Raw genomic sequence first — 24,086 nt, 5'->3', positions numbered from 1 at the left:
TCACACATAGCAAGTAATCAGTGACTTCAGCAACATTCTTTGGTTTTATAAGAGTTGAATGAAGATCGAGACGGATATTCAGACTCTTAGAAAATCTAAATTTTACAGAAGGGATTTTTTTTTAAAAACAGAAATTTTCACCAACTGAAAAATATCTTTACGTAAGTGAATAGTTGGGGCTGCTTTTTTTCAGAGGTACTGCATCAATGCAGCGTTGCACAGAAGTAAATACTGTAAATACACATATACAGAAAACTGCTTATACACACCTGCTGCGACAGGTCAGGCTTCTTTTGGGGCTCTCGTGCGATGCAGTTTCCTGGAAGATCGCCAAAAGCCACACCGACAGACACATCCACCTTATCTCTTGGAGAGGAGAGCGTGCTGCCACCGTTCCTGTAGAGCTGCAACAGGTCGGGAGGCTTTGGGATGTTGAGACCGACGTCGTCCCACAATTCAAAGTCCTGGAGATGAATACAAAACAGAATAAGAAGGAAGGATCTAAATAACAGATCTAAAACTGTGAATGTGCTTAAAATCACCAGTTGGATGTTATTTTCCTTCAAAATAAAAGAAAATCTTTTGTTAGAATAACCTATGAACGGGAAAAGCTTTTACCTGATCATCGTTTTCATCAGAAAAGGTGATGGATGAGAGTTTATATTCATTTTTTAATAAATATTCATTCACAAGGAAGTTTAAGGCTCTTTTCTCCAGTGGGCGTATGGGCTCCTGATGAAGGAGAAAAGAACAGGGTCAAAGTTCAGCTAGAGCTTTTTTTGGTTATATCTCATGAAGCTTTAAAGAATGAATCTAATATTTTCCTTTCACTTTATTTCGACAGATTCCCCACCTGGATTTCAGGACTCGATTTGAAGTTTTTTCTCTCCTGAGATGCCACTTCACTCTCTGAGAAATTGAGAAAATGGAAAAAAATAAAATAAAATAATAAAAAAAATGTTTGGACCAGTACTGAGGATTAGCTTTCTCGTTGAAGTTCTTCGTAATGAGAAAAAAAAAAAAAGAGAGAGAGAAAACTGTAACAAGAAAAGGTTGAGGTGGAGAAGAAGTTAAAAGTACGCCACACCTGCTGCCTGAGTCAAGTTGGCCCGCAGAGCCTGAATGGTCTCCTTTGCTTTCCGTAGCTCAAACTCCAGCACTGGACAGGAAATGACAACACACACAGGAAGTGGATCCAACCAAACACAGGGCACAAAATTAAACAAAGATGACACTGAAGATCAAATGAAGCAAAAAAAAAAGAAAAAAAAAAGCATGCAGATCATGGGTTCATAGAAAAACAAACCAAAAAAAAAAACGCATGCAGCAGAGGATCATGGTAAACCTGCCTGTAGGTTTATTGACAGGCAGGTGGTTTTACTGCCATCAAACTTGTAAATGGTGGTCAATTTATATTTTTTATCTAATCTAGAAGCTGTCTGACACTAGGTTTCCTCCTAGGCAATTGGTTTCCAGGTGCTCAAAGGACAATGCTGATCAGGGAACTTGTTCTTCACAGATTCTAGCATTGCTGCATCAACAAATCGGCTCTGAGCTAAAAGAAAAAGGAGTCAAATCATTCAGACGTGATTTAGTTTTTGTTTCAGTTTCAGAGTCATATTTTCTTTTCATCTTTCAAAAACGTGTTCAAATTAGCTAATTGTTTCTCAAGTCTTACAAACTACAGAGAAACAGCAGGTATGAGAATAAAATATTTTATTTGCAATAAAAGCTCCTAATCCTAACGTTTAAAAAAAAAAGAATAGGGAACAAACAAGATTCACACGTCAGAGTCAGAACACACGCAAGAAGTGATAAGCAATGGAGCAAGGAAACAACGTTGCATATCTGTGCACTGAAAATCTGTGTTTTGCTCTGATTGTATTTCTATATTAAGTAAAAGTTAACCTAAGTTCTTCCTGCAATACAAAATTGTGTCTTTTTAATCATAATCTCATGTAACCTTTTCTACAGATGAAGAGTGCACAGGTTGCAATCTGAACAAAATGGAAACCCATGAACTGAATAACGGGGAGAGGTATAAAAAAATAAAAAAAATAAATAAATAAATAATCAAAACAAAAAGCTAGTCTGGATGGAGTGACTTGTCCAGAATTTCCCTGGGGTTTGATCAACGTCAGGAGAAAGCCAGAAAACCCAGAGTCAGACAGCTGGGGGGGCAGCGTTTTAACAAGAAGAGCACTTTGTGAGAGATGACAACAGGTATGGATCAAAGTGGTGGTGGTGGGGGTGGTGGGGGTGGAGGTGCACATTTTGGACAGAAAAGGTGTCTGTAAATAATCGTTTTATCAAATCATCATTCATGGATGTGAAACCAAAATCTCTGCTGCATGATAGATGTAACTGTATCTGATAGTCAATGTCTCTGAGTTCAATCAAGTGATAAAAGACCCAAACTAAAAGGAAATTGGTGAACTTGGTATGTATATGGACCTCAATAAATTTCATTACACAATTAGAGACATATTTCAAGAATTTATATCTGGAAATGTTGAAAATTACGCCAAACAGCAAATGAAAACTCAAAATTCTGTTTTCCAGGAAATTTTAATTTTACATTAGTCCCATTAAAAACGTATATTTTTAATATTGAAACAGGGTTTTATGACCACATTCAACCTGAAGACTTGACATGCAGTATCCACAAGATAAACCACAAAAAGGTCACTGCTAAAGAAGCTGCCTGTTCAGAGTGCCATACTCAAGTAGAGGAAAGTTGAGCGGAAGAAAACAGTGTGGTTGAATAAAAAATAAAAAAAAGAAAAGAAAAGTGTCTGTGAGCTACATGGATTGCCACAGCCTTGACTAAGCTGTGAAACAAAGATTCATAAGGTGTGGTCAGATCAAGTGCTTCAAGAGCAGCAAAACACAGACTCACTTGAACTAACTCCTACTGAGAATCTATAGAGCACTGCCTGCAAGTTGACAAGAGACGGCAAACCTAGCAATGTGGACGAGCTAAAGACATCTATTAAAGCAAACTGGGCTTCCATAATACTGAAGCAGAGCCATATGGTGATCGCCTCTGTGTAACGATGCTCTGATGGAGTAACTCAAGCAAAAGCAGGCTCAACCAAGTACCGAATGTGTATACTGCGAACCTACTTTTTAAAAATGCCAACATTCATACATTCAAAACTGATGTCTTTAACTCATCCGATGTAATATTTCTATTTTCTGAGGAATTTGACGTGGTTTCAATAATTATTACAATGACCAGAATAAGTGCTAGAAATAAATCTCTCTCTGTGTGTAATGAATCGATCAATATGCAGGTTTTACTTTTTTAATTAATTTGCGGAAATAAATGAACTTTTCAATAATAGTGTAATTTATTGGGAATGATCCCATTCAGTCCATCTGCATGATAGCCTTGGCTGAGATCTTTAGGAACATTTCCGGCTCTGCTAACAAAACTAGAGTTATGACTTTGGGCATTTGGGGCTCAGTGCTGACAACAGCAAAAAGATAATAACAGTTCATTTTAAATCTTCTATTTTATGCATTGTAAATGCTAACATGTAACTGATGCTAGAACTTATAAAAAATCCTCTGGATAAAGACTACATTTTTGCCACAAAAATAGATTTTTTAAATGAATTCCTTGTGAACAACCTACAATTACTCGTCCAAATGCACCTTAAAACAAAGAAAAGGCTAATGCTTGAGCAGGTGCAGGTGCTTTTACATGTGGAGTTGTGAGATGGTATTCAAATAGTGCAAGACACAATTAGAAATTGATTCAACTATGAAAAATGTTGACAGCTCCAAAGTGGTAATAAAGTGCAATTATAAAGAAGAAACAAACAGACAAAAAAAAACAGTGACAAAAATACCACTGGCTGATACCATAAGTTTGAGAATTCAGGTGGCGCTCCAAAAACCTTAACCCAAGTCCCAAAATCTGACAAGAAATTTAAATGTACCTCTACCACTCATTTAAGGTAGTGCCAATTCAAAAAGTTTGAATTATTTAACGTTGCGTACTTTAGCAATATTCTCTAACACGCATGCTAAAGGAGCTGAAGTAATTGATGGGACGTATTGGCCCATTTCTCCTCTCCTGTCCTCTTTTATATCCCCAAAGGTAAAACAGCCGTCGCTGCTTGGATCCCCGACGCTATGGTTCATCTTACCTGCCACCCGTTCGTCTGACTCTCGGTTGCCGTCATCTGAGTAACGCGCAAAGTCCAGAGAGTCCAAGGTGCTAATACTGCCTGCTCGATCTGCACAGAAACAGGAACAGAGAGGCGGCAGTGAGACAGGAGTAACATCAATCGCAACAGTTACACAAAGAATTCCCAGCTAACAGAGCTTAAGAAATGTGGCAATGAATTAGGAAAGTGCTTCAGAGACACTCCCTTTAAAATGTAGGCGCCTTCTCCTTCACACATTGACAGAGTTGGTTCATATAAACTTTTAAAGCAGAGATCAGTATAAACTGAAAAGTCCTCGCAGCGCATACATATACTGCAATTAAAAAATAGATTTTGCTCAACACAATAGAAATGGACGCAACTTTAAAACTGAGCATAGGGGAAGAAAAACAAATGTAAAACTTTTGAGGAAAGATAAAGCTGATAAATAAGCACATTCAGGATCATATTACACTGAGCTTGGCTGCCCGGTTTGCTTCGTCAATGGTGTTAGCTTTCTTTCCACTGGAATGCATTTGTTCTATCATCCACAAACTGGATAGGGTCAGGCTAAACGTTGTGTTGGCCTAAAAAAAAAACTCAAGCTTGTTTACTTTATGCTTTAAGTATTTTAAAAACAGTTTCAAAAAGGATACATCTCATGGATCCATCGAGAATTCAGTTAGGAACCGTTCATCACACCACAACAGAGAAATTGAATGTGTGCACATTTAAACACAACCTCAAAAAAAAAAAACACAATTTCAGGCATTTAGTGATTCTTTTATATGCCTGAATCAAAATGAAAGTGAATAATCAGCCAATAAACGAGCACCGAGTAGAAACAAAGCAGTATTTGACAAAAAATGGGGCCAGATACGATAGCAGGATGCTGCCAACAAGCTCATTTAATTTAATGAAGAGTCTTCTTGGCAAGAATAATACTGGCTTACAATGGAGCATGGGACAAATGGGGCAGTAGTAAGATTACCGTGACATAAATCAGAGTAGATATTGAAAGAGGCTGAAGGAGTCTGGGACTGGTCCAACAATAAACAGTGCTGTAAAAAACACTGCCCCTTAAAGATGTTATACATTTTTGGCCACACATGACACCTGCGTAAATATAAAAAGCAGTTTTTAAATAAGAAATAGCAAAGTACGAACTTCCAATGAGGATAATTATAAAGCAAAAAAACAAAAACAAAAAAAAAAACAGGGTTAGCAAAGATTCCTCCCCAGTGACAAAAGATTCATGTTTGTTTGGAGTTTTTTGCCTTTGATAAATGAACTCATAATTTGAAATTGCATTTCAAATTTACTCAGGTCATCTAAAGGGAATGTTTAGGGTTCATTTCCAACCTAAACTGATATAAAAGAAACATGATCCCCTTGCATTGTTAGTACAACCAGTTTATCAACAAAGATAAACTGGCTGGACACTGGTTAGTATTTATCATCTCTTAATTGCAGGGTATGCAATTGTTAGTGGTGCATGCAATTGAATGGTTTTTTAAAATTAAATTATTGTCAATCATATTAAGTAATTACCCACACAAAAAGAACTTTTACCTTAAACAGGTTCCAGATTACCATTACAAGAAAGAAAGTATTTGTATTCCAATTTTTTATTTTGCAATGTCAATGCTTTTTGTGGCTGTCACATTATGGCGAAAACTCACACCTTGTCGGGATGAGGCATGTTTAGTTTGGCTCAAGACAAGGGTGATGAGAAAAATGCGCTTCAGATCGCTAGAAGGAGTCCAACAGAAAAACAAAATAAAAAAATAAAAAACTCTGAAATAATTACAATTTTTTTGTTGTTGTTTGGATCAAGAGATGCACAAAACAAGTCCATAGTTATGGCAAACCGACTGCATCTCAACATTGAGCACGACATGAAACTCATTCTGTGTGCAGCTTATGTCTGTATTTAAGAACCCCCCAAAAACAATTAGCTTTTTTTTTCTTGCTTCAAAAGCGTACATACGGCCATTACACCATAAAATGTGTCATATGAACAAAAAACAATTTGATTACTAAGCCCTGGTGTGAAGAGAACATCGCTGAAACCTTCCTGCTGATGATTAAAAAAAGGGTGGGGAATGTCTTGCTGTGTCATGTGGCCGGGAGCGGGAGCAGCAGCTGCAGCAGCGGCGGCGGCCCAGTCACTCCCCGCTCGCTGCGATCAGCTGCACATGATGAGCCGACACGGGCTCCGTGTTCTGAATGGCCCCATCAAAAACATTTATAGCTGGTCAGCAGAGGAGGAATGGGTTTTATTTGACTTTTATAGCTCACATGACACGTGGCATTTGCGAATTTTACTCCTCTGAAAGAATGAGATTCTAAGCCGCTAATTAGTTTCTTTGTGATATGAATATTGGTGGATATTTTCCCTATCTCACAATAGATTTCACATAAAATAAATATTTCCTAATAAAAGAAAAAAATATATATTATTGAGGTCTTGCTGTTGGATTTGGCAGGAAACATAACATGACGTGATGTCAGTCAAAGTCCTCCCTTTTGCGTGCACATAGTATTTTTTTCATTTCTTTCTATTTTGGTCCAGAGTTTTGTTTCTTCCATGTCATATTTCATCATCAGCTATGAAGACTAAGATGAATATTCCCATTTGACAATCCTGTCAGTACCACAATACGGGAGATGTCTCGGTATGTCAAGCTTTTCAAAGACTTTCTTATTTTTAAGGTCGTCGTGTTCCACACCTTTTGTGGGTTTCATCCAGTTACTAGAGCGCTCTCTGTGTCCGACTTGTAGAACAGTCAGTTTGTGTTTTCTGCTTTGATCTTCAAGTAATGTACAGTTTTAAACTGCTGACCCAAAGGACACCAAGAACCTGACACCCAAAGGATGCCAACACAGCAGCCTCCCGAGATAACAGGAGAACACTCTGAAGTACTGACCGTCCTGCATGACAACCAAACTGGGATTCTGGTTTTCCTTTGCTTTGATTCTGATAACACCCTACGACCGTCACATTTGGAGCATAGTGAAAAGCCTTTGCTGCTACTAAATTTCAAGCTGAATCGCATCCACGGCTGTGATTTAGCACTTTATCATCAAGATCCAAAAACAATCTGTTTTACCAGAAACAACAAAGAAATATTGCAAGTAATTCAAGTAATTCAGGAACTCAAAGTTGGGTCTGTTCTGAGACAATAAAGAAGATACTAGGACAACATATTATAAAAGAACAGTAACTTAAAATCAGTAGAACATTTTCAAATTCTAAACAATCCCCCAACACTGTCTTCACAACTGAACTTTTTTTTTCCCCATTGAGTTTTCTTCAGTCAATATGATGCCCTTTGACCTGGGGAAGCTTCATAGAACTTTGTGCAGTATTTTTGGTGCAGTGTTGCTGAATTCCATTCATAGGGCTAAACAAAAGCTTTGTCAACCATTTCTCCCCCGGGTCGAAGGTCACCTTTACTTTGTAGCTGCATGTCTGGCTGGGTTGTACTTTTATTACTATACAAATCGCAGGACACACTGGGATAATACTCTAAACAAAAAAAGCTTTTAAGAATCCCTAGGAAATTTAAATCAATTTTTGCCGGCCTTTTTTGTCAGATCAATAATGAAATATGACAGATTCTAATGGATATTTTGTTTTAAAGAAAGACAGTCAGATAATGCTAAATATTTTTGTCCTAAAGTTTTGTTCAGATATCATGAGAAAATTAAATAATTGTATTGCTGGTCAATATTATCTTTTTATAAGAATCTCATGACAGTCAATCCCTTTTCACAACAGGTAAGGCTACGTATGTGCTATTAGAGTAAAACAACCAGGTTTATTTGTGATGCAGATGGTAACTATGGTAATTATTTGCATGTTGTGTTTGCCTACGAGGCTCTCCAGCTTCAGGCACTGGTTATTCTATTAGAAGCCCCATAAGCAGATGAGAATGCTTAAGACATACAGCATGCAACAGCTAATTTAATTGTGTTGTACGAGTCTGGCTCAGAATAAGATGAACGCATGCAAGGTTGCATGTTGAGAAAGTTGACAGAAAATATATATTTTTTGGAGTATCTGCAACTAATAATTTAAGGGCAGGCATCGCAAGAATACCTCTCTTTCCTAATGACTGCTCTGCAGTTGTAGTTTGTTTGACTTCTGACCTGCAGGTGGCCTGAAGAAAGGGGTGTTTTATTTCACCAGGTCCATCACAACCGGTCTGTCACAATATTGCCTACCCCCTTCAATCGATCGTCATCTGTCAATTTAAAGGGTTTTCATCATGACCCAAGACACTGATCTAGCTGCCAAGATAACTGACCCACAAAACCAGTCTGATGAGTGCGGCCCTCAAGGGCTTGGGCAGGAAGAGAAAGCTGCGATCTCGAGATCAACCGACTACTACAGCCAGGTTCTTAGCTAACGTTAGCGAGCTAGTGAGTTATCTTTATGTGATACCGCAGTAAAGACAGGGTTGGCAAACTGCTACTAGTAGCATCAAGATGAGCTAACGCTACTTACTTAGTGGTCCTCCAGGTCCGAGCACCTGGTCTTTGGCAGGTGGAGTGCCGCTTTGTCGCTCGAAGTTGCCAGGGTTGGAGAAATAATCCCTTAGCCGCGGAAGCTCCCTGCCTGCTTCCAGCAGTTCAGTGTGAAACTCCAGGGCCGTAAGAATGTACTGGTCCCGCAATAGCTGAGCAGCGATAACGTCCACAGACACCCGCGCCTCCACACCGCCTGCCATAGTGGATGTGGCCGCGGCCGAAACCGACATGCCCTCACCGCTGGGGCTTGTCCGGTTGCTAGACAGCAGCAGTGTCGGAGGCTCGGCATCTGCAGGCGGAGAGAAGGGATTGCCTGGCGGTGGACCTGGCGCCCCCTCGCTCGGGCTTCTTTCTGTGTCAACCGTCTCATTGGGACGTCGTTCTGCTTCTTCCTCAGAATCACTGACATCAAATGGGTTGACCGACGCCATTTTTCCAATATATATTTATATATATAAATAAATATATATATATTAAACCCAGGCAGGCTAGGCTAATCAGAGAGCCGTCTTCCTGAATGGATTCTGATGTGTATGGCTAGGTGGGGAAAGAATGCAACATTACGATTGGCTAAATTTTGGAGACGTCTTCTTAAGGCCCGCCCTTTAAATGGAATGTTGAAAAGTGATTGGATATTTCCGAGGTTGGGCAGGGCATGATTGTTAGTTGACAGCTCATGCTAGCTAATGCCATGTCAAAAATGGAAAATACAACTTTTGTAAATAAAGATGTTTATTTTTCTGCTCTTCAAGTGCTTAAGCAAATACAAAAAATTACGAGATAATAATTGTTGTACCGTCTTAATTTAGAAAACCTGCTGAAATTAAATTATATATCTTTGAACTACATTACCCACAATGCAAGCTCGGGCGCATGCGTTTAGAGTAAACGCCGAAGTCACAACAAGGAAGTAAATTCTCGTGCTGCCTGTATTTCGTGTAGTAATCTTGTTACAAAGAGGGATCGTTGGTTTTGTAAAAGCATCAACTTAAAGATTACGTGATCTTGTTTCGAAACAGCAGCTTTAATCAGCCTGCTTCTTTGGATATGTTTCGGTGGCTCATTACGAAGATAAAATGGAAGGAAACAACATTTGTTTTTAACGGTTAATTTTTTTTTCCGATCCCCCAAATATTATCCAAAGCATTCTTTAAAGCACATTGTCAGGATCGAGTTGACGTTACATACAGGTAAGACTTATAACTCCACCGTCTCAGATCTAGCAGATTTTCTAGCACACATGGAATATAAAGGAAAAACTGTAACCATTAAAATGCCACAATACTTTTAGGTTTTTAATGTGTTTGACGTTTGGCAGATTGGCTAGTGGCATATGGTAAACGGAACGGATTAGTCCTTTTACTAAGCCTTTCTGTAGCAGATAGATTGACTTAGCCAGTCTAATAGTAAAGCTGATATGTCTTCTATTTGAATTCAAACTTGATTTTTAGCTCAATGTGTACTTTCAATATAATCTTTACCTCTTTTATGCTTTTTCACTTTCCTTCATCTCAGGAAACCTCAGCGTTCCTCTGTAAAGGCAGGGCAGTCTTCAATCAAAATGAGGATGATCACCTTTTTCCTGATAGGACTAACGGTCCATGTAGTTTTCTTCCTATCCATCTTTGACATCTACTTCACATCCCCTTTGGTCCACGGCATGACACCCCAGTCCACGCCGCTGGCACCCCCTGCCTCCAGACTGGTGCTGATTGTGGCTGATGGCCTCAGAGCTGATAGTCTCTTCACGCTGCTTCCCAACAGCTCAAGTAGAACTCCATTCCTAAGGTTGGGAAATAGATTTCAAGTAGGCAATGAAGTTGAACACACTTTGTTTTTATTCTTTAAATAGACCTAAACTTTTTTTTTTACCATCAGGACCGTAATAGAGGAGGCTGGCACCTGGGGTGTCTCTCATACACGTGTACCTACTGAGTCTCGGCCCGGTCACGTTGCTTTGATCGCAGGCTTCTATGAGGATGTCAGTGCAGTTGCTAAAGGTTGGGATTTTCCAAGAATACATCTTTCTAGGATTTTTGCATCGTCTCTTTAGGAGGGTCATCAACATTTTTTTTTTTTATATTTTCAGGTTGGAAGGAGAATCCAGTAGAGTTTGATTCAGTGTTTAATGAGAGCAGAAGCACCTGGTGCTGGGGGAGCCCAGACATCCTCCCAATGTTTGCCAAAGGTAGTCAACAAGTTCCCACTTAGCGTGAAAAAATATGAAATATGATCTTTTTTATTTTTTTTTAATTTATTAAGTCAGAAGAAGTAAAAAGAAAAGAGAAACCTGAGCATGGAAAATAGCAATTGAGTGTCCAGAATTTATTTGTTATCCTTTCACTTATAAGATACAATTTCTTCATATTGATTTAAATGTAGATGGCGTCTCATAACTTTGATATATGAAGTACGCAAGATTTTTTTCAACTCATTGATCATTTTGGGCCTTGAGTCAATGCACACAAAATGACAAAACTGTTTAACGTTTTGTTTATTGTTGTTTTTTCCTGCTTTGTTTAGATGGAAAAAAAACACAACACAAACTAGGATTTATAGAATGATTATTGATTTTAAATTAGAACATTGCTTTTTGAAATGGCATTTTTGGGGGGGTATTTGTGTGAGTCAATCACAAAAATGATAATTTATTGTTATAAACACAATGAACCACTAACCTCTCAAGAGAAAAAAAAATACTTATAACAACAACATTAATAGTAATATTTGTTATTGTTTATTTTACACAAAATCTCTAAATATTTCTCTTCATTTTCTATATTGTTAAACAATGACATTGCTCATTTGCTATTTACTATTTTAGTATTTGCATTTTCTTTTAGGTGCAACTGGTGACCATGTTCATACCCACACATACCCAGCAGAGGAGGAGGACTTTGCTTCCACAGATGCATCCAGGCTGGACACCTGGGTTTTCACTCAAGTCAAGGTATGGTTGTTGAAATGTTGATAGGACATATAACAGCTGCATGTTCATGGTATTTTTTTTAATAGTAATGATAATAATAACAGCTTCTATGCTCTTTAGATAAGGCAGAGTCAGTGTGTGACAATGCTGTTCTTGATTAGAAGTCTAGCATTCTTAGAATAATTGTGTTTCTGTTTAAACTTTGTGACAGTCCTTCTTTCAAGCTGCAAAGACTAACTCCACTCTGAAAGCCACTCTGCTTGAGGATAAAAACATCTTCTTTCTGCATTTGCTTGGCATCGACACTAATGGGCATGCTCACAGACCAATGTCACAGTAAGTAGGTTATATTGAGTTGGGATGCTTCTCTCCTGGCTTTTGGGATTTAATTTATTGAACTTTAATTGCATGTTCTTACAAATTAACAATCCCTCACGAAGCATTATTTTTGTGTTTTCTACAGGGAATACCTGGATAACATTGCCCTGGTGGACACTGGTGTAGCCGAGGTTGTGTCTTTGATGGAGGACTTCTTTGGCCATGATGGGAGAACTGCCTACGTGTTTACCTCTGATCATGGCATGACAAACTGGGGTGAGGGTTTTGTACAGGTTTAGTTTTGATGTCTGCTACACAAGTGAGAAGAATAGGTATTCATGTACTGCAAGTTTTCCTCTTCTAGGTTCCCACGGTGCAGGCCATCCTTCTGAAACCCTCACACCATTAGTGGTGTGGGGAGCTGGAGTTAACAAGGCCCAGAGAGTCACAGAAGCCCAGCCATATGAGGATGGATACTTAAAAGGTATATCGACTTATACCAGATTTTGAAAATGTATGCCTGATTTCATAGAAGCCTTTTGCTTTCTTGTTGGTCTCCTTTCCAGATTGGAACTTGGAGCATATTCGTAGAGCTGATGTAAATCAGGTGAGAAAAATGCAAAAACAATGTTTTTACTGTTGTGTGAATACACCTTGAACTCTTTACATTACCACCACAGACTTTAATGTGTGCTATTGGGGTGTTATGTTATAGACCAGTACAAGTTAGCACATGGTTGTAAAGTGAAGTAAAAATGGTACAGCAGTTTTATTTCATTCATAGACACATTTTAATGTGTCCAGGACACATTTTAATGTGTCTATAAATGTGACCACTGCTCTTTGCTCTGTTATTTATAAATAAAATCCAGTGCCTTTAGAAGTCATAAGACCACCTGTGTGTAATTCTGTCTCAGTAAAAAGCTGTTCTGTGAAGGCTTTAGAGGTGTTATAGAGAACATTAGGAAACAAACAGCATCATGAAGACCAAGGAACACAAGAAACAAGTCAGTTTGAGGAGAAATTGAGAGCAGGTTTTAGACTAGGCTTTAATTTTCTTTTTCATTATATATATATATATATATATATATATATATAGTACAGCAATAAACAAATGAGTTAAATATTAAAGCATCCAAGTTTGAAAAGGCCAGTTTCTACCAGTAACACTTGTGGTTGCTCTAAAAAAAGCATCCAGCCTACAAATAAAATAGAAATATGAACACATCCCAATGTAGCATTTCACTGAGTGCTAATCCAAGCAGCAAACGTAAAACAGCACAGTAACGACTGCGAACCTAATGCGCCGTTACTGCCTAACTAAACTACAAGGCAGGGGAAGGAAAACATTAATAAGAGAAGCAGCTATGGGCAAAACTGACAGTGCTCTCTACTGTTTTCAGATTTTTATTTAATGCAAAGCTTTGTGCTGATCTGTTTGACAAAATTAGAATTTGTAGAAATAATTAGTGTAATTTGATAAGGTCAAGTTGTGTAAACGGTTTTGCACCTTTGTTTTATTTATTTATTTATTTATTTTTTTTATTACAGGCTGATATTGCTCCACTCATGGCTTCGCTCCTTGGTTTGCCCATTCCAGTTAACTCTGTTGTAAGTCAGTGGATAATCATAATAATGATCAAATAGATACAATTTTCAAAATATACCTCTTCAGTGCATTGCTTAGCTTGCCTGAAAGAGAATCGTCTACTCACACTTAAACAAATAGCAATATAATGTAATGTTTAACTACTCTAGTTCCGATTTTGAGACGTGAAAGCGACACGGTTCTGTATGTGTGTGTTTCCAGGGTGTGATGCCTCTCCTCTACCTCAACAACAGTGACCAGTTCAAAGCTGAAAGCATGTACACTAATGCCATCCAAGTACTGGAGCAGTTCAAGGTATCACAGCATGCATTTCTGCTGTATACTAACTGCCATGTTGCACAATGTGAGACTTTTGTACTACTGTCATTGGTACACAATTACACCGCGGTTGTTTTTTTTTTTTTTCAATAGATGAAAATGATCCAGAAAAAAGAGACAACTCTACCTTTTCTGTTCACACCATTCCAGTGAGTACAATACACGGGATAATACAGTACAAGTTAGCTTGTTTTTATCATAAGTTAAGCAGGTCAGTAATTTGATGGGTTTTTTTTCCCCCCAGACTCCTGACTGAGTCAAAGCAAGCTGAATTCACTCACAGGGCCCGGATACTGATACAGTTGGAGAAGTACAATGATGCTGTAAGTATCAGAGAATTGACTAAACTATGTTTAAATTTAATCAGGAAATATTAGATGGACATCAAATTGGTTCTGGGGTTTTTGCTGTTTAATCTCTTCGAAAACTACAAACTGCTGTGAAATCCATAACTGTGTTCTCAGTAATTGTGTGGTAATATTATAGTTCCTTTGGAGTGAATCATAATCACTCCATTTGATTCCCGTATAATTTCCATCTCTTGTCAGATCTCTCTGTGCCAGTCTCTGATATCCCTGTCTCTAGAGGGCCTGGTCTACTACCACACCTACGACAGGTTCTTCCTGGGTTGCAGTGTGGTGCTGGGATTCATAGGCTGGACGTCGTATGTCATCTTGGTTATACTGCGGACTCACGCCAGCCTCATTCGTCATCCCAACCTCGCTAAACAGGTGGGGACAGCAGAGTCCTTTCACAAAAAGGTTTACAACTCTTGCCTGTCTTGTTAAACTGGTATTGCACTTGTGTGTGTGTGTGTGTGTGTGCGTGTGTGTGTGTGTGCAGAATCCCAATCAGAATTTGGCCAGGTTTTGTGTTGCAGTGGCTGTGGTGATCACTCTGTTCCTGCTTATCCAAAGAAGTCCTATTACGTACTATATATACTGCTTGCTGCCAGTTCCTGTGTGGTACTCTGCTTTAAAAGAGTAAGTGACACATTTAAAAAGAAATGTCAACAGATTAGCATCTGTACTTTTCATGATGCAAGTGTAAATTGCGCAAAGTTCCTGCATGATCCACGCTATAATTTGAATAATCGCACGAGAAACCAAAATGCACTCAGACATATTTATTTAGGTGTCATTTAGGTCCTTTGAGGTTGCGTTGTTTTTTTTTCTCTAGCCTCTGCAAATAGATAACAATTTCCTAATTTTCTGCCTCTTCTTCTTGACAACTGAAATATTTTCTTCCCGTTTAGGTCTGGAGCTCTGTCAGATCTGATCCGATCAGCTCCCTCTCTGCCACTCTGGAAATGTTTGGGCTACTTTGTGCTGGTTGCATTCGGGATCGAGTTGCTTGTAAGTCTCTTGAGTCCAACCCAGATCTGTTCAATCCAAGTTGTAACTGGTGCATGCAGTCTGACAACAGTCTGTATCTTGGATCACTGATTGTCATCTGCTGCCCCCAGGTGGTGAGTTTCTTTCATCGCTCCATGCTGACTGTAGGCCTGGCTTTCCTTTCGCTGTGGCCACTCCTTTCAGGATTGTTTGGCAAAGCCAAGGTAACTAGAAGATCATATTGGTGAGCTTGTGTCAGACCATTAAAAGTTAGGGGGCGTTTACACGACAACGATCCAACAAAAACGGCACTTTTGTTCCGTTTTTGTTGGATCGTTTACACGATAACGTTCTGATTACGATCTGTGTTTACACAGTAACGGTGCACATCGAAAACGTGTAATGCGTGTAATGCTCTCGCTGCGCCTAGTTGGTGCTAGGTTCTTTGAAACTTTGAAAGTGCGCATGTGTTTAAAAAAAAGTTGTACTTGAAGGCATGTGGATTTCCGTGAGAGAACACGCATTGTGTGCGTCTGATTAGGGCGCATGCAGTTGGAAAAAGTGGGATAACTTTGCCGAAAAACCTTGTTTGAGCTTTCACGGTGTCTGTAGCGCCCCGGACTGGAAGCTGTTTATTGTTTTTACCTTGGAATGGCCAACAGTCTGTTATTCCTATATCAATTTGATAAAATAGGAGTTCCCGCACGTCCCATATCCGTGTCCTCTGTTACCTTTTTCAGCAGTTAAAACAGTTTTATCCGTCGCTAACAAGTCGTAACCTGTTTTTCCGAGCCGCCTTCAAACGCAACATGAACGCTGAGACGCTTGCGCTGGGTTTACACCTGTGAGGCAGCGGGAGACCTGCTGCTGCTGCTGCGCAGGTGTGTGTTAGAATCATGGCAGCAACCCAGCAAAACGTAAATAACTTGGCACAGTTTTTCCCCCGAACTAACCGACTGAGTTGAGTAAAGCTGTTGGATGCAGGTGATGATAGCTAAAAGATGACTAGCTAATATCAACACAACACGTTAAGCTTGTTAACAAGTAGCCTGTATGCTACTGGTGTTGTTGTCTATGTTAAGCTACGTATATTCATTTTGCCCCCCAAAATAAGTCGATGCCCCCCCTGTTAAACTCTTCTGGAGCCGGGCTGGTCCTGGTCCGTAGTTCTCTAGATAACAGCGCTGAACAAGCAGCCTGTATTTTGCCACCTGGGCTGTGCGGAGTGGTGAAGAGACGCTGAGGGAACCGTATCCAGACAACCGAAACAGTAACATCAGCATTGTGAGTAGTTTCTTCTTCTTCTATGAATTGTAGGAAACAGCTATGTTTTGCGTCATACTATGCATGAGCTGGGGATTCTCTGGAAGAAAAGATCCGTTTTCTAGGTTTACATGACAACAGAAAACGTTACGTTTCAGAAATATCGCACTCTGGAACCCTTTTTCAATCTGTGCCGTTGTTAGAGAAAACATTCAGTGGTTTCGTGTAAATGCGCACTGCAAACGCAACAAAACTCTTCTGTTTTCCCCCGAAATCGTTGTCGTGTAAACGGGGCCTTAGTGACTAGATCATGGAACAATGATGCTGTTCAGAATTTAAAAAAATTTTTTTTTTTTTAGAATGATAAACAAATATTCAAACAAATATAGCAACAACATCATATTTGCTGCAAATTTGTTTGCATGTTAAAAATGTTGTCACTTTAATGTTGAAACCGAAACCAATCCCATGGTTATATTTTTTCACAAAAACAAACAAAAAAAAAAACCCCACCATTTTATGGCGGAGAATATCCTGGAATATTTCCTGGAAAGACATCCATTTATGTGGAAAAATAAAATGATGATTGCATTACAGTATGTTTCGAAGAAGGCGTAAACAGTCAGACTAGATAGAACATTTTGTTTCTCGGAGTTTACACATTTACATACCAGGAAAAGCTAAATATAATCTGGTCTTTCCCAGGTTCTAAAATTATTCATATCTAACTCTAAGTTTACAATTTATTTATTAAACTGACATGGAGCAATTGAATTAATTGAATTAAATCTCTGCTGTAATTCGAAAGATTTTGAAGAACAATTGCTGTTATTCAAACACACACAATCATTTTTTTTTTCTTAATGATCAAGAGCAATCATCTAAATAAAAGTAATTTGCTGATATGTAGCACAAATATGTGCAGTTAGAAGAATTTCTTGCTGCCCAACAAATCTGGTAATGATTGTAAGTTTATTTGGAAACAATTTTATGTCCAACATTCAGCAGTAACAAAAAAAAAAAAAAAGTAACTGGAAAACATTTGAGGTAGTTCCCAATCTTTCTAGAAGTGGACATCCCAGCTAATTCAGATTGTAATGTTTTGAGAAGGTGTGCATCTTCAGTTAACGTAACATACAACATAGCTAACAATACAAATAGAAGAAAAAGAAAAAAAAGGTTTGGCAGCAAAAACTACTACATTTCTGGAATAATGTTCTTTTTAGAAAGATAGGGCTAGAGTAGAGACATTTGTTCTTAATTCACTTCTCCATGTTTGGTGAATTTAAAACCCAAGATATTACCTCAAACACCTCGCAACGACACGTTGCACCATGCAACCATCGAAGTCAACAATGAACCTCTCTTTATGTCAAAGTTTTCTCTGTAGTGACATCTGAGTCCATGTGTCCGACAGACAAAGCTTAGAAAAAAACTTTCTTCGAACAGAAAAGTAACCTGAAACGTCTCAAAAAAGAACATGCAAACCTTTTAAAACCATTTCATATTTTTAGTCACTCTGACCTTGAAAGCTATTAATACCTCAGTTCTTGTAGAAATAACAGAAGTCTGATGTTTCTGTTTGCTAAAGTCCAAATTGTGCATACAAATTTTTGTAGCAATTCTTTTTTTTTTGTTTTTTTTTTGTTAAACAAAATTTGAATGTCTGCTTAATCCCCCACTCGCCACTGTTTGTGGTTATTGTTGACTGTTTTCCTGTGTAGCTTCGCTCACTGAGCTGGTTTCTTGGCTGCCTGTGCTTGGCTGCTTTCCCCCTGATGCCTGTTGTGGGCAGAGAGCCTAACCTACATCTGGTGTGAGTACTTCCTTTATTTGCTTACGTTTATCAGAACATTTATCACTGCATCCTTCATACTCAAAAATGAAGTATGTCTGCTATCGCTTGCAGACATTTGTTTTTTCATTGCTCTAGTTCTTTCTATTTCTGAAATGAAACATTTACAGCGCTTCTGACAGATCACAAAAAAAAAAAAAAGGGTTGTTTTTGTTTTGGATTTGAAGACGTAAGATAAGGTGGCTTTAGATCAGTACTGTATTTTCTTAGTGAAGTTGTATAAGCATAACTTCTTTAAAACTGGGCGAAAAGCAAGTGAAAATGCATTAACTTCCCTCTTCCCAGGTATGAAAAATGCATCATCATTTTAAGTAGAAGTTGTGGGTGGAAGTTGCTGGAAATGGTTGCAAGGATGTATTTCTTCTGTAGGTCAGAGATTGGAAGTTCTTTCCTCTATAAACATGCTTTCTCATTCGTAGAACTTTTTTTAAAAATCTTATTAGCTTTTGTTAGCATTAAATTCAAATATTCCAATATATCTTCTGAAACACCGAGAAAAAAAAAACTCAACGTCTGTTCAATTTCAGGTGAATTCCCCATTTTAAGGATTTCAAGAGATAATTATTATCAATGCAGATATTTTTGAGGGACTCTGCACAGAGTTTTAGCAGGATGTCTAGACTCTCTTCCATAACACCTTTGATTTTCAAAAACAAGCAAACAAAAGTTAAAGCTTAGTTTCTGTTTCCCTCAGTGCCTGTGCAGGCCTGCTTACTCTTTTCACTTCGGCCTGTTATCTCTGGTCATCATGGCGTAGGACACCGCTGCACACAAGCGACAGACGGCAATTTTTCAGTCAGGTAATTGTTTGCTTTCCCAGGTTCGGGTGTTATTTTCTTTGTCTTCTCAACAATTGCTAAAAGATGTATTACGTGTCAACCCCAACAGATGATCCATGTGGCCGTGTGTTTGTATGTGCCATCGCTCACACATTCCAGCCTGCAACAGAAACAAGGCCTGCCCCTTCTAAATCAGATCATCAGCTGGAGCACATTAGGTTGGTGGACGAAAGACTTTTCTCAATGTCACAGAAAAATCCACTGAAAGTTATTATTTAAAACGCACCTTCTCATTTGAAACAGTGATCTGATGCAATAGTGAAGCTATGTGTGCTGTCTATCTTTTCTCAGCATCTTCTACTTTTGTTCCTCTTTTGAGCTCAACGCGTCTCTTTCACCGACTCCTCAGCATATTTTTGTCTCTCACATCCACTTACTTGCTTCTCAGTACTGGGTATGGCGAGATCATTTTCAATTGAGTTGTTATTCTGTAGCTTTACAGCTTCAGAAAATGTGCCGAATGCAAACATTCTTTCTGTTCCATCCTACTTAGGTCAGAGGCCTTGTTCCCTCCTGTTTTGTCTTGGTTGATGTTTGTGTGGATCAACATTGAGCAGGAGGCCTTACTCGCTCAGGGTGACTCCAGAAGACAAGAGGTAGCATTAGAAAAATTTGGGGATGTGGGAGGAGGTCTGTTTTCTTTTTTATGTTTGTGTCCATATTAACTGCTATGTATCTTTTGCTTTCTCTAGTAGACTTAAAATATAAAAGAATATAACATTTAATTGTTTTTTACTCACTCTTACTCAAAGAATCAGACCAAAGTTTTCCTACTTTAGTCAATGAAGCTCACACAATCATATCTTTCACAGTCATCATATTTTTTACTGTTATGCCTTTAAATAGTTGGTGAAAGAACAAATAGTAAGGTTGTGGCTTTGTGTTTGTGGAAACACCTCAAACCTTCTAGAGACTTTTTTTTTTTTTTTTTGCATGTTTTAAGTATAAGTTGGTGTGAAATGTTGGTATTAATACCGGAACAAATGCAAAAGTCCTTGTGAAGAGGCCGGCTGAAGTCATTACTCACTGCGAAACAAATTCTGCAACAACATAGCCTGAAAAACCATTCAGCTATGAAATAGTCATTTCTCCAAAAGCAATTTTAAAAAAGCGAAATTGAATACAGTGACAAATATTTGTTATTTTGTGTGATAAAACTAAAACTGAAGTGTTTGGCTAGAGTCGGTCAAACAAGTCTTCCAAATGAACCATGACCTTAACCATGGAACCAGATAGTCACAAAGTGGTCTAAATACAACAAAGACGCAAAGATGTGATCTCAGTCATGGAAAATGTGCCTGTTGAGCTGAAAAGTTCTGCAAGGAGGCACAAAATAAAACGGACTCAGTTACACTGTCTGGAGAAATGGGCCAAAATGGTGTGGATCACATACAAAAGCCAGTTTGTTTCTCAAAATCTGTAGTTCATCTCTTAAAATTAAATATCTGTGTCAGTGAACATATCATATCATAACATAACATATCAGTGCCTCAGAATGACGCAACCTTGTCTCATTGTTTTTGGATAAAACAGTCAAATTGATTAGTCTTGTCAATATAGCAATGCACTCGAGAGGAATGTTCTGTAAACAATGGCTAAAGTTTTGATGACAAATATTGTAAATTGTAATTGTGGGGGTTCAATAGGACTCCTCTTCCTCTTCTTCTCTCTGACTTTTTACCCCATCCAAATCCTTGTCCTTCCATTTCCATAAATGTAATATCATGTTCTGCTCTGGCTATTGCAAGTTAATGTTGCCACAAGCTTTTCACCCATATTTCTTCTGCGGTAGACCGTTTGTTTGCATGTAAAACGGCCGGAGTGGAAGTTGGAAACAGAATTAAAGCGATGTATCACATATTGTGAGAGCATGGTGAATATAGTTTGATGTCAGGCAAGTGACCTTTCTGGTGGGAGATATTTTATCAGGTTTTTACTCAGTCGATCATGCGCCAAATGCAAATTGCTCATTAAAAACACCCAAAAGTGGTTTCTAATCGTGTTCCTTTGTTTTCAGCTGTCTACAATTGATTTCTCAGCCAACATTGACATTACCAAAATCCGACAGCTGAAGCTGGACGACATCAGACGATCATATTTTTTTGTATCCTTGGTGTACTGTAATTGTTTGCAATTAAACCACAAGAACTAACTGAGCTAGTAAATTGAGGTGCTTTATTCTCAGAGGGTTGTTAAAGGTAGCCCTTATGAGCTTAGATAATCTTTGTAGAATTTTAGCAGCACCCTTACGTGTCTAAAAATAGTTAAATAATATGTTACATTCACATTACTTCAGTTTTTTCCCTATTATTTTCTTCAGGTATTTTTTATAATAACAGCTTTCTTTGGCACAGGGAACATAGCGTCCATTAACAGGTAGGATAATGTTTGTGTTTTTGAACGTACTTTTTTCTTGTACTTGTTTTTTGTTACAAATGACACGACGCATGAATGGGATAGTTGTAGGCGTTTTAGTTTTAGTGAACCTCTCTTGTGTGCTTAGTTAGTCTCATCAATGTTTGCTTTATTAAAGATGCCCCGCTGATCATTTAAATAGAGGAAGCAGATTAATGAACTGTGAAAATGTATTTCCGTTTATGATGTTCTTTAGTTTGTTTAGTGAAACTAGTCTCTGAAGGTTTTGAACTAAGACATTTTCTTTGCCGCTAACACAATTACAGAAATGTGAAGTCTAAAAGCAACATGTTAATGGTCTGCTGTTCTTCTCAAAACTGGTTCTTTTTTTTTTTATGTTTCTGATTTACTTCAACTCTAGTTTTGTCAGTAGTTACTGATGCTTCCCCTTTTTGCTGTTGTCTAGTTTTGACCCAGCCTCCATCTACTGTTTCCTCACTGTTTTCAACCCGTTTATCATGGGGGGGCTCATGATGTGGAAGGTAGGCCACGCTAGGTGTTTGTTATGTCATGTCGTGTGAAGAACTTCACAGTACGATTCATTTCTCTTTACATTTCCCCATTAAAACGTAACGAGGAACTCACTTCAACGAATAGACAAACATGAAATTGTGAAGCAGAGAGAAAAAGATTGAATGTTTTTTTGTGTGTTTTTTTTACATAACAATTTGAAAGGCGTGATATGCACTTGCATTTGCCTCAGCCCCGATGCTTTGTAGTATTCTTTTCCCTTCGTTGCAATTACAATTGCAAATCTTTTGGAGCATGTTTCATATAGCTTTACATATTTAAAAGCACATTTTTTTTCCACCCCGTTTTCCTTCAGACAGACCTCAGCCTCAGTCAGATTGATTGGAGGGTATTTGAGGACACCGATTTTCAAATCAAGGATTATTTTTTGATCTGCACTAGCTCCATGAGTTTATCGTGGGCCGCATGGCTGCTGATTTAATTAATGCTCGCTTGTTGCCAGTATAAGCAGACAGACATGCCTGGGTTGGTCCGCAGGCATCTTGCACTTCCATTGTCAGATTATGGATTGAACTGTTCTCTGTTAAATGTTCGCTGCAACGGTGGTAGGAGTTTGCTCTGCAATCGGTTGGTTGCCAATTCAGTTCCTTCTCCATGTGGTAGAGCAAGAAGCTTCAACCACCTTGCCTGCTGGTATTAATTAGAAGGGCAGATGATGTGATATAGCAGCCTCTCTTCTGTCAGACTGCCCCACCCAGGCTACAATCCCATCATCAGCATGTGAATGTGTTCGCCAGTTACAATTGCTGATTTCATGTTGATTGTCTTTGATTAAGTTTCTTTAAATTGTCTTTTTTTTCCTCTCAGGTTATTATTCCATTTATCATAGTAATGTGTACCTTTGAGACCATCCAGGTTGCAACACAGCTCTCATCAAGAAGGTAATTTTGGTCTGACATTTGTATCCGACATTTTGTTCATGTTCAATTTTTCAACATGAACACATTTTTACTCTGTTAAGAAATATAAAATACAAATTGTATCTATGCTGTTTCTGCAGTACACGTTTCATTTCTTGTTCATGTTTTCTTTCTATTTGATTTTTTTTTATGTCTTTTTTCTTTCCAGTTTATTCCTCATTGTCCTGGTTATTTCTGATGTCATGGCACTGGTAAATTACTTGAGATAATATCAGACTACTGGGCAATTTAATTCACACTCTTCAAAGCCTTATTGGCTCAATACCTTTTCTGATTAATGTAGAATTTATGTGAACATTACATGGTAAATGTTTAACTTCCTTGTCCTCAGCATTTCTTCTTCCTGGTGCAAGACTATGGAAGCTGGTTGGATATTGGCACAAGGTAAGTCCACAAGAACACAGTTTGTGTCGATAAAACTACTCATTACATATTTGCACAGATTGTTTCCGCTTCTTTTTGTTCTGCTGCTGTTCTGTGACCTGCAATACACAGATTTACCTAATAAAAACCCATATTTTTTGTGTGTGCTACAGCATTAGTCACTATGTGATAGTGATGTCGATGACGATCTTCCTGATGCTGCTTAGTGTGGTCACACACGTTCTCACCTCAAAAAGACTCATCCTGTGGAATAGATCAAAGATGCACTTTCCTTAGATACAAATTTATTTATGCCGTCAAGTGTTGTAGGTTGTGTATGCCAAATATTTTGTATTTATTCTGTCCAGATATGCTTAATATAGTTTTTATAAAAATGCATAGGATGTGGAATGTACCTTCAAAGAGCTCAAGAATCAGTTTTGCCAAGCCCTGTTTTTACACCACCCTCTAAACACCCAGTGGTTTTTTTTCAGGTATAATTGTAAATAAAATAATAAATAATTGGACATGTCTGTTTTGAATATTTAACTATAAATTAATCATTAAAAAAAACCACTCTAGATTTGTGATTTTAAAGTTTAACACAAGCTTGTGTAAAGGGTACATGGAATTTAATAAAGGGAAAGGATGTTTTTACCTGTTGTTGCATATTCACTAATAAAAAAAAGGAACCAGGAA

The 24,086-nt window shown here is 38.2% G+C and overlaps 2 protein-coding genes across 13 annotated transcripts in view; one reads left to right on the top strand and one right to left on the bottom strand.

Moving 5' to 3' along the window:
• Window positions 1-9,231, bottom strand: part of relch (RAB11 binding and LisH domain, coiled-coil and HEAT repeat containing) — a 35,332-nt gene extending 26,101 nt beyond the window's left edge. For 8 of the 10 annotated variants that reach the window (XM_008396137.3, XM_008396141.3, XM_008396138.3 and 5 more), the window contains exons 1-6: window positions 8,671-9,231; window positions 4,158-4,247; window positions 1,088-1,159; window positions 854-909; window positions 619-732; window positions 270-464 (exon numbers count right to left, since the gene is read on the bottom strand). In XM_008396137.3, coding sequence (XP_008394359.2) covers window positions 270-464; window positions 619-732; window positions 854-909; window positions 1,088-1,159; window positions 4,158-4,247; window positions 8,671-9,124 — 981 coding nt within the window. In that variant the 5' untranslated portion in view covers window positions 9,125-9,231. The remainder of the gene's footprint in view (window positions 1-269; window positions 465-618; window positions 733-853; window positions 910-1,087; window positions 1,160-4,157; window positions 4,248-8,670) is intronic. The other 2 variants (XM_008396144.3, XM_008396146.3) reach the window with 1 other exon arrangement.
• A 144-nt stretch (window positions 9,232-9,375) lies between these two features.
• Window positions 9,376-24,086, top strand: pign (phosphatidylinositol glycan anchor biosynthesis, class N). 3 transcript variants are annotated; one of them, XM_081601928.1, is made up of 30 exons: window positions 9,376-9,883; window positions 10,209-10,481; window positions 10,572-10,693; window positions 10,783-10,881; window positions 11,537-11,643; window positions 11,834-11,958; window positions 12,086-12,216; window positions 12,305-12,424; window positions 12,507-12,547; window positions 13,492-13,551; window positions 13,751-13,843; window positions 13,961-14,016; window positions 14,112-14,190; window positions 14,416-14,598; window positions 14,711-14,850; window positions 15,123-15,222; window positions 15,333-15,425; window positions 18,189-18,280; window positions 18,605-18,688; window positions 19,014-19,119; window positions 19,208-19,316; window positions 19,450-19,552; window positions 19,652-19,754; window positions 21,176-21,262; window positions 21,479-21,534; window positions 21,980-22,055; window positions 22,912-22,985; window positions 23,173-23,215; window positions 23,356-23,408; window positions 23,561-24,086. In XM_081601928.1, the coding sequence occupies exons 2-30, from the start codon at window positions 10,255-10,257 to the stop codon at window positions 23,682-23,684; spliced, it is 2,886 nt and encodes a 961-aa protein (XP_081458054.1). In that variant the 5' UTR covers window positions 9,376-9,883; window positions 10,209-10,254; the 3' UTR covers window positions 23,685-24,086. The 3 variants fall into 3 exon arrangements, with proteins under 3 accessions (XP_081458054.1, XP_081458055.1, XP_008394357.1); XM_008396135.3 differs by lacking the exon at window positions 18,605-18,688 and having other exon boundaries at window positions 9,556-9,883; XM_081601929.1 differs by lacking the exons at window positions 21,479-21,534; window positions 21,980-22,055; window positions 22,912-22,985; ... (1 more) ...; window positions 23,356-23,408; window positions 23,561-24,086 and having other exon boundaries at window positions 20,951-21,180.

Source organism: Poecilia reticulata, chromosome 20 (assembly GCF_904066995.2).
Source record: "Poecilia reticulata chromosome 20, P_reticulata-male-v2, whole genome shotgun sequence".
NCBI classification, from domain to species: Eukaryota; Metazoa; Chordata; class Actinopteri; order Cyprinodontiformes; family Poeciliidae; genus Poecilia; species Poecilia reticulata.
This window is presented reverse-complemented; position numbering and strand designations above follow the sequence as displayed.

Coding starts and splice junctions, on each gene's coding strand:
- pign (XM_081601928.1), top strand. CDS start 10,255: ATGAGGATGATCACCTTTTTCCTGATAGGACTAACGGTCCATGTAGTT. Junction 13,552..13,750: donor CCATTCCAGTTAACTCTGTT/GTAAGTCAGTGG, acceptor GTGTGTTTCCAG/GGTGTGATGCCTCTCCTCTA. Junction 19,120..19,207: donor GACGGCAATTTTTCAGTCAG/GTAATTGTTTGC, acceptor CAACCCCAACAG/ATGATCCATGTGGCCGTGTG.